The sequence below is a fragment of the Clupea harengus genome, chromosome 1 (assembly GCF_900700415.2).
Source record: "Clupea harengus chromosome 1, Ch_v2.0.2, whole genome shotgun sequence".
In the NCBI taxonomy this organism is placed as follows: Eukaryota; Metazoa; Chordata; class Actinopteri; order Clupeiformes; family Clupeidae; genus Clupea; species Clupea harengus.
The window spans coordinates 20,869,825-20,879,824 of record NC_045152.1 but is presented as its reverse complement, the minus strand read 5'-3'; the positions used below and the strand labels follow the sequence as shown (position 1 = coordinate 20,879,824).

Sequence of the window (10,000 nt, the reverse complement as noted above, 5' to 3'; positions counted from 1 at the left end):
TGGCAGCAGACTCTCAGCAGAATAAATGCTTCATCTCATCTTCATGTTTACTGTTGACTGGTGTATTGTTTACTGTTGACTGGTGTATTGTTTACTGTGCCTCTGCTCCCATATGTGTTTACGATAGAGGAGGGGTTCCAGTGGACGACTCACGGGGAGAGCCAAGTTTCTGTTATACGCTGATAACGCTTGCCTTTCTCTACAGGTGAAGCTGTCAATGAATGGAGGAGTCATGGTGAGTGGTCTGACCTGAATGACCCCCCACACCACTTCTTTAACCCTCTTTCATCTTCTTTCTTCTCCCCCCAGTTCTCTCCTTCCTCCTCTCTCTAGCTCCTCTTCTCTTGACCTTTCCCTTGCGCTCAGTCTCGTACCCTCATTATTTCTGCCATATTCCACCCATGCCTCGATTTCTGTGTGTGTGTGTGTGTGTGTGTGTGTGTGTGCGTGTGTGTGTGTGTGTGTGTGTGTGTGCGTGTGTGTGTGTGCGTGTGTGTGTGTCTGTGTGTGTGTGTGTGTGTGTGTGTGTGTGTGTGTGTGTGTATGTGTGTGTGTGAATACACAGAGTAATGTGTGGGTGGCATGCATGCGTGCGTGAGCCAGCCTCAGTAGCACAGATGGTGGTTGTGGTCGTGAGAGGGGAGGGGGGTGCTGCTCCTTAAGTGCCATGTCAGCGAAACCACCCCTCATTGTCAGCCTCCTCTGGCTCAGGGTGTGCAGTAGACCGAGACTCACCACGCTCAAGTGGACTACATCCCCCAGAATCCCGCAGAGGTTCACACCCAACTGTGGCACCATACCACCCACGGCTGTGCTCTAACTAACGCACTGTGCGCTTTCGGATTCTTATACATCAACCAGAGTAACTGAAGCCCCTACTAGTACTAGAGCAGCACACGCTACCGTTAGCGTAGCATGCTAACCAACCCAGAGGAGTGTGAGGATGCTGTAGCCCAGAGCTCCAGAGCTGTGAAGCTGTTAAAGAGTGTGGGGGAGCTGGGTCCCTTGGGAGCTCACTACAGCTTCAGCTCCAGCTTCAGTCCCCGGTAAGTGAGGCTGAGAGGCAGCAGTAATTACTACCTGCCTGACAGGAGCATCTCACTAATGCCTCTCATGTTTTTAACCGCCAAACACCCAGACCCATTAGCCTCAGCCGGTAGGGAATCCATCAGACGCCCTGTGTTGTTTGTGTGTGTGTGTGTGTGTGTGTGTGTGTGTGTGTGTGTGTGTGTGTGTGTGTGTGTGAGTGTCTGGGCCATAACTGGAAATATTTCAATTAGTTTTTCTCTTTCCTCTACACAATATAGCATGTGTGTGTGTCTGTGCAAGAGTATGTGTGCGTGAGTACGTCTATGTGTTTGTGAAATAGCGCATTTGTATACGTGTTTCTGTATGTGTGTGTGTGTGTGTGTGTGTGTGTGTGTGTGTGAGTGTGTGTGAGGGTGCCAGTTTCTGTTACAGTCAGCAGAGGAATGTCTCTGTAGTCAGTCCCATGTTTCCACTCATTACTGCGTTGGCTGGTGGAGGAGAACCAGAGAGAGAGAACAAAGGTGAAGCCAGTTTTGTCCTTTTTCATGTGTTAGGACGTGTTTATGTGACTCTATCTGCACAACCCAAGTGAGTGTCTCATGTTGGGGTGTCTGTGTGTGTGTGTGTGTGTGTGTGTGTGTGTGTGTGTGTGTGTGTGTGTGTGTGTGTGTGTGTGTGTGTGTGTGTGGGTGGGTGTGCAAGCTTCCCTTTCCTCTCCATTCTTCACCTCATACGGTCATGATAAGTGCAAAGTCCATCATGTCAGGTTGATGACACAGCTCTTTCTGATGGTTACCGTGATCCCCCACCTCCCTCCCTCCCTCCTAAACCGATCTGAGCCGCAGAGTGACCCTGCTGAGCTGGCGGTGAAAGCCACACCGCACCAAAGCCCATCGAGAAAAGAGAGAACTAGAAACAGAAAACGCAGAAGACATTTATGTCCGTGGGCTCAGCTAAAAGCAACACTAAACCAACCAGAGGGGGTTGTATTTCGATCCCAAGCCAAGCCAATCCTCCACGCCCCTCCCTCAGGCTGGGATGCAGGATGCTGCCTTTCCTGTTCTACAATTACACCAGAGATGTCGAGGTGCCAGATAAGACTCTTAAGTATCTGCTGCAGTTTGGAGCGTCCAAACGACCCAAAACGTGGGATGAAAGAGAAAGAAAGAAGGGAGAAAGGAAGCGAGTCGGGAGTGAAACCCACAGTCTAATGTCCAGCAGACATCATCTGAACATCATCTGGAGTCCAAAACTCCTGAATCTGAATCTAATGTCCAGCAGACATCATCTGAACATCATCTGGAGTTCAAAAATCCTGAATCTGAATCTAATGTCCAGCAGACATCATCTGAACATCATCTGGAGTCCAAAACTCCTGAATCTGAATCTAATGTCCAGAAGACATCATCTGAACATCATCTGGAGTCCAAAACTCCATCTGCTTGAGACTGAAGTGCAACGCCATTTTGATGGAGGAAAAAAACCTGACTAGACCTACAGCAGAGTGATAGAAGAGTAGTGGAGGCTCAGCTACTGGCGTGTGTCACTTGGCTGACCTGGGATAAGCTTCCCTCAGCCAGGTTACATGCGGCACTCACAGAGCTGAGTTTATGAAACTGATCCTGAGGCTGTGATATATCCCCTTTTGTATGGCATTTGAGGCAGTCAGTGGGACAGTTAATGCTCCTTTTGCTGCAGTTTGACAGAGAGCCAGGATGTATTTAGGTAGAAGTGCATAACAGAATGGGAGAAGGTGAGAGAGAGAGAGAGAGCAAGAGAGAGGGAGAGAGTTGGAAGAAGAGAGGATGAAACTGAGACAGAGAGACAGATAGAAAAAGAGAGGGGAAAGAAAAACAGGAGCATGCCCAAAGGCGCACTGCAGACCCACGGCAAGGGCAGAGCCAATGTGAACAGAAACATGAGCCCTGATAGCGTGAGCACTAGCAGGAATATGACACATCCATTGCGTGAGTGTGTCTGTGTCTGAGTATATGTGTGACGCACGTGTGTGTGTCCGTGTGTGTGTGTGTGTGTGGTGTGATGATCAAGTTTGCCAGCATGAATGCGGGCAGCATGACAGAATGAACGGATCAGGAAGGCCATGGGCAAGAAAAAAAAACAAAAAATAAAAGACATCACAATGAAAGAAGACAAAGGAGAAGAATAACAAAAGTACACAGGTAAGAGAGAGAGAGAGAGGCTGCCTCGCTAGCAGCCGCTTCATCTCCCCGTCTGTGCCTCAGCCCCTGCAGTCCTCTCCCATCCTCATGGGGGCTCCACATGTCTGTCAGCGGAAGGTCAGAGCAGGCAGTGATGGTGCATTGGGAGATATAATGTGTGGATGTGTAATGGGTGAGGTGGGAGAGCTGTGGGTCCATAAGGTCTGCTAGCTATCTCTTCTGTTCTGTAGGACTGATTACGTTCACATGCTGGAAGCCCCTTGGGATGTACTTGTTGTGGTAGAGTATGGATGGGTTGTGTGTGTGTGTGTCAGGTGGGAGAGAGCTCATCTCCGTGACTGGGCTTTGGGTGGTGGGGTCCTTCCCAAGTTATTTGGAGGGACTTTTTGTGGTTACTGTGGTAGTCTGTTTAGAAGAAACTTCATATGCATGTGTGAGTGTGTGCATGTGTGTGTGTGTGTGTGTGTGTGTGTGTGTGTGTGTGTGTGTGTGTGTGTGTGTATGTGTGTGTGTGTTTGTGTTGGAGGGGTCATGTTTGGTGAGCAGATCTTGGTGAAGCATTCTGCCATTGCCTCGGGAGGAAGCATTCAAGCATCCAAATGGTCCATACTAGGGATGCTGGTGTGAACCTGCTCTTCTCCAGTCAGACGCTAGAGTTCGTCAATGGGACAACTTGTCTCACAAGGGCAGTGAAAACAACCCTCTGGTCCTCAGTTTCCTTAGCAACCACACCATCTTTCCGTCTCCCTTGTCCACCATCTCTCTCTGCTGCTGTCTCGTCTTCCTCCCTCTCCTCCTCATCATCCTCAGGCCTGTGGAGGGGGGGAGTCCGGCTGGCCTGCCCCATCCATTCTTACCACTATAGAGAGAGACAGAGATAAAGAAAGATATGAAGACAGAGAGAGGGAGAAAGAGAGAAAGGGAACGATGAAGGGTGTTAAAGGAGAAACAGAATTGAGATTGTGAAGTGGGGCAAGTTCTCAAAAGGAGTTCCATATTAACAAGATTGTTTTTTGTTTGTTTTTTTAACATTGTTTTTTTAACTTCAGGACACAGGTTGCCACAGGCACAATTAAACAATGACAACAGTGGCGTTCAAAGCTCTGTTTTGTGGCTAACTCAGTTACTGGTTTTTATGATACATCTGTGTCTGCAAAGTCTCAACATTCAGATCTCAGAAGTGTCACTGAAACTAAAGGGGGCGCTATAGAGGTACTCTCTCTCCTGTCATGCCAGCCTCAACACCCATCTCTCCTGTCACGCCAGCCTCAACACCCATCTCGTTTTCTGCCAACAATATGACGTCAAAACATCCTGACATGGAGCGAGAGACAGAGAGAGAAAGAGAGAGAGAGAGAGAGAGACGAATACCCCCACTTTACCCACTCCCAATCTGTTGTCAGTTGTAGGTTGTCATGGAAATGTTTCCAGAATGCACAAAAAGGAGGTTTTCTTTCCTTTTTGTCTTCGGTTTTTTTTCCGTTCTTTTTTTAAACAAGCTTTTGAGTTGTGTGGTTGTGTTTTGTGTCTTGATCAATGGGCCCAGTGCTAGCCAGAATGTACTAGAGAATTCTAATTCTAAAGAGGGGCTCTGTTTTTGTTGTTGTGTATCTAACATTCTATACCATCATCCGGGTCTTCTTAGTATACATGCCCCAACCCCACCAGTCCCAAAAGGAGAGACGTTCCTCTCCCTGTCTCTCCTGCTCACAGTTGTTTATCTTCCTCTCCTCTTTTTCAGTCATATTTGTCGTCGCATCCTGCGCTCCTGAAATCCTTTTGGATTTCTATATTTAAAATGTCCTGGTTATTTATTGATGAATGTGAGGTTTTCTGCAGCAAGATGCAGCAGATTTAAAAATAGCCCTTGACATTTGGAGGGCAACACTCTGTGCTGCTCTGAGAAGCTTAAAAACTGGGAACCAATTGATCCTCAAGCACAAAACATAGTTAAGGATCCTCTATTTAAAACATATCACTCAATACAATTCCATGTTTAATTGCACATCATTCCCAGTGTAAAGACAGCCAGTGGGAACAGTGCTGTGCAGTGAGTAAACCTCGCCCCACAACACCTTAAGAGACGTGCTAGCGACAGACGCTAGCACCCATGGGTTTTAGCCTCTTTGCTATCACTCCCATCTCTCACGCCTGCTGTTGCGAGTTTGAGTCCAGTGTGGGATTGTGCTTGTCTACCCAATGCAAGATACAACAAGCAACTTTTCTATTATTGTGAAACACCTTAAAATAACCCAGAATGTGACAGCCAAAATCCCAAAGCATATCTCACACTCTTCTGACAGTTGAGATAATGTGTTGTGATTCCCTTATCGTGACTCTCTCAGTCAGTCGGCCAACTCTTTGTGTGCTGCTGAAAGTGCCTCTGGCAGGCGAGCTCGGACTCCTGACATACAGCGGGCACACTTTGTGACTGCTCTGACTGCTCCAGTTGGCAGCACGCAGGGTGTTCTTGGGTACAACTGGAGCAAGGCCGCTGGCGCAGTGGGCTGCCGGTCCCGTGTGTAGGTCCGAGGCTGGACCGGCCAGACACAGAGGGCTCCATTGAACCCAGCCAAGGCTTCCGCTTTCCTCCCCTGCTGACCGCCATAACCCCTGGCCCCTTTCAACCAACTGGGTGGTCAGCCGACCCTCCATACCAGCTATTTCTGTCATGGGGGAACTATTTTTCCACCTCTTACATATCCTCTCTGACACATTTCCCCCCACTGTGCTTTGTAAATGCTGAGCAGTCCCTTGCATTTGCTGTGAACTGGCTTCCTGCACATATTAAAGTCATGAATGCTCATGCTGGGTTAGCCAGTGTGTTCAGTAGCCCGTATAGCTTCTGATTAACTGGATCATACAGTGACCCTCTTCCCGCCTCTGTAGGAGCTGACGGCCCTTGGTGTGTGGGTGCTCGTTAAATGCGCTGTCCGTCTTAAGAACACACGACCAGCACTCAGGTTCTCCAGAGCGCTGAGTCGGGTCTTCTGAGCGCGCTCAGGAGGGGCCCCAGCGGAGGCCTCGTCCAGCGTCTCTGTCTCATTAAAGATGGCCGACTAAGAGAAGTAAGAGGGGGATCGATGGCGACCGGACCGGCGACACTCCCCGGGGAAGCCGGCGCGCCCAAGTCGCTCCTGAGTGGTGCGTCCGTTAATCAATCAATCAGTCAGGAAGAGTCGAGCGTTGGGGTAAAGGAGACGACTTACAGAGGCTTTGCTGCACTAAGCAACAGCCCAAGACCATTCTATTACCACCCGCCCCTCACCTCACTCTCACCTCCCTCTTCCTCCCACCTCACCTCACTCTTCCTCCCTCCTCACCTCACTCTTCCTCCCTCCTCACCTCACTCTTCCTCCCACCTCACCTCACTCTTCCTCCCACCTCACCTCACTCTTCCTCCCACCTCACTCTTCCTCCCACCTCACTCTTCCTCCCACCTCACCTCACTCTTCCTCACTCTTCCTCCCACCTCACCTCACTCTTCCTCCCCGCTCACCTCACTCTTCCGAGGGGCAGACCTGCTCCCTCTTGGCCTGTGCTCACTGTCAGTACACTGACAACCTGAGAGTAAATATATTTCCATCCAGGAGAAAGAGAGTGATCTTCAGCGTTAGTGTTAAACAGATTGTGTGTGTGTGTATGTCTGTGAAGTACAGAGAGACAGAGTATGCGTGTGAGTGAGTATGCGTGTGTGTGTGTGTGTTTGTGTTAATTGTGCGTGTGTGTATTAAATGTATGTCAAAGACTAACGATGTGTGGGGGATCCGTTGTAGATGGAGAGAGGGTGTGTCCGCTTGAGAGAGCATGTGCACATGGAATACATAAGCAGGTGCACGATGTGCAAGAACATGCATTCGCAGAGAAGAGATTTCATCCTGTTTGTACTTGTGTGTGCATGAGTGAGTGTGAGTGGGTGTGCTTGCACGTACACGTGCGTGGTTATATGTTGGGGTGGGGGGGCTCGTGACTGGCAGCTGTCGTGCCTCCACTTTGTGTTGAGTGGGGGGTCACCGCAGGGTCAGCGCCACCAGACGAGTGAGAGGATGGAACACCTTTAAATATTAATCACCCTTTCACCCCATTCCCCAGCTACACGCCCACCCCTACCCATCCCCCAACACACACACACGCACGCACGCACGCACGCACGCACGCACGCACACACACACGCACACGCACACGCACACACACACACACACACACACACACACACACACACACACAGACACACACACACACCAGCCCAGCATCCCTTCTTCATCCCCCAGAGAGGGGGGGGGGAGTGTGTGATAGAGAAGTCGGGGGAGGGAGAGGAGAAGTGCTGATGGACAGAAGTGAGGTATGACTACCTCTTAGAGACTTGTGGAGGTCAAGTCTGATTGGCCAAGACTGAGATGGGTCTTCCCTGGCCCCAATATTGCTGATTCTGCCCCCCCCCCCCCCCTACACACACACACACACACACACACACACACACACACACACACACACACACAGACAGACACAGACACAAACACACACACACACACCCGAGACTAACAACTCTGCTGCCCAGCACACTCTCACACTACCTCTCCTCACTGGAGAGGGAAGAAAGAACTTCACCCGTCTCATCCATCACCCATAATTGACAGCCCGTGAGATGAGCTCGGAGTTAAATCCCAGGCCTTGTTCTAGTTCTTTTCTTTTGTTGTTTTTTCCAGGGACTTTTGTTTTAGATTAGGAGGACTTATTGAATGTAGCTGCGTTTCTCTGGGGTGTCCTAATGAGGATCCCCATTAGGACTGTGGCAGCTCCATCCGCCCGCATGTGGTCCTGCGCTGTACCTCTTTAATGGCTTCCTCTATGGCAGCACCATGTTTCTTTCACTAGTACTAATTAGCACCCATTAAACACTGCAGTAGCATCAAATTTTAAGCACCCCTTGGGAAGTCTTTGGTGGGGGGTTGGTGGGGGGGCGATGTGGTTGGGGCTGCCCTGGCATCAATCGCACCACACCTGCTAATGAGCCAATCAGAAGCGGCCCCTGAGGGGATCAGTGGGCGGATACCTCCAACGTAAGCCAATCGCATGCTGTGTGGTAAAGGTTCAGGCGCCTGTAATTCCACATGAGTGAAGGCCAATGGTCCTAAGTAAACAAAGTTCTCAATGGAGAGTCCCAAAACGACAAAGGCAACACAAAGAAATCTCCAAAGTCCTCATTTCGCGCTAAACGGCACCAGACATTCACAATCCCTGGCTGCATAACCAATAACAATTAGGGCCTTAGACTGGCATTAAAGTGCCACAAATGGTTTCTGCTTTAGTGAAAGTGAGTGAGTGCATGTGTGTGTGTGTGTGTGTGTGTGTGTGTGTGTGAGTGTGGGTGTGTGTGTGTGTGTGTGTGTGTGTGTGTGTTTCTGTGTTGTGTGCGCATGTGACTTCTCACCACAAGCCATGAGTAAAAACCATTTCAGTCTGTCTACTCAGGGGAACCTAGGACCAACTGAGTGAAGTTTGAAATGAGATGGTGTCTAATCTCTGGCAGCGAACCTTACTCAAACTGGCAGCCTATAGGAATGACACGAAAGAAAATGAAAGACAAGAAAAGAAAAGAAAAGAGTGGAATCCCCTCCAGGGCTCATTAGCCTCCATCTGCTAACGAAACTCATCCTTTCTCAGAGCCTTTCTTTCCTTTTCTTGTCGTTTAGGAGAGGGAAAAAATGCAACAGCCAGAATTCTTTCTGACAGCCATGTTTTGTTTCTTAGTCTTTCTGTCTCTTTCTCTTTTTCATCATTAAGCTCCAATAACTTCAATTCAATCTCACAGCATTCTTAATGAAGCTGAAGCATTACGGTACAGGCTACTGGTGGGGCGACTGAGTGTGTGCGCACTTTTGAGTGTGTGTGTGTGTGTGTGTGTGTGTATGTGTGTGCATGTGTGTGTGTGTGTGTGTGTGTGTGTGTGTGTGTGTGTGTGTGTGTGTGTGTGTGTGTGTGTGTGTGCGTGTGTGTGTGTGTGTGTGTGTGTGCGTGTGTGTGTGTGTGTGTGTGCATGCGTGTGCGTGTGTGTGTGTGTGTAAAGCTCAGAACAGAGCACACAGCCACCTTCAGTGAAAGCCCCATGCAGCGACACAAACCCTGTCCCCTACTCCATACTCGTTCTGATGGTGTGAGATAAAACCGCCAGAATTCCAGTCTCTCCTTATCACCATGAATCTCCATGTACCAACATGCCCCACATGCAGAACTGCCCTGAGAAAGCCTGTGCATTGCCAAAACATACTGAAGCACTGCACTACAACATAGCCTCTTCTTCTCTCTCGCATTCTCACGCTCTAATGTTCTGCTTCTCTCTTGCCCTCTACTTCACTGCATTAACCCCCCCCCCCACCCCCCACCCCCACCTCCCCTTTAAGTGAGTGACATAAAGGCATGGGCTCGAGAGGGCCTTTAGAGGCAGTCTATCCTCAGACTGGAGGGTGGGTGGGTGCTTGTGCTGTTGTTGTCTTCCGGCTTGCCATCCCCCCATCCCTACCCCCCCCCCCCCCCAACCCCTCCATCTACCCCCACCCAGGCAGGAGTGAAGGATGGAGTGTCTCTGTGGAGAGGGGATGTGTGAGGGGGAGTGGGTTGGTGGAGGGGGGAGGGGGGGGGGGGTCCTGTCACAGCATGGAGAACTAAGGTGCGTACAGAGACACAGAGCTATGAGTCATCGAGGCGCAGGCACAGCAACGGGTGCTGGGGGAGAGAGAGAGAGAGAGAGAGAGAGAGAGAGACAGAGACAGAGACAGAGAGAGAGAGAGAAA

The 10,000-nt window shown here is 49.9% G+C and overlaps 1 protein-coding gene across 1 annotated transcript in view; it reads right to left on the bottom strand.

Moving 5' to 3' along the window:
• Positions 1-527: 527 nt before the first annotated feature.
• Positions 528-10,000, bottom strand: part of ngfra (nerve growth factor receptor a (TNFR superfamily, member 16)) — a 36,449-nt gene continuing 26,976 nt past the window's right edge. The window contains exon 6 of the mRNA XM_031571053.2: positions 528-4,068. Coding sequence (XP_031426913.1) covers positions 4,016-4,068 — 53 coding nt within the window. The 3' untranslated portion in view covers positions 528-4,015. The remainder of the gene's footprint in view (positions 4,069-10,000) is intronic.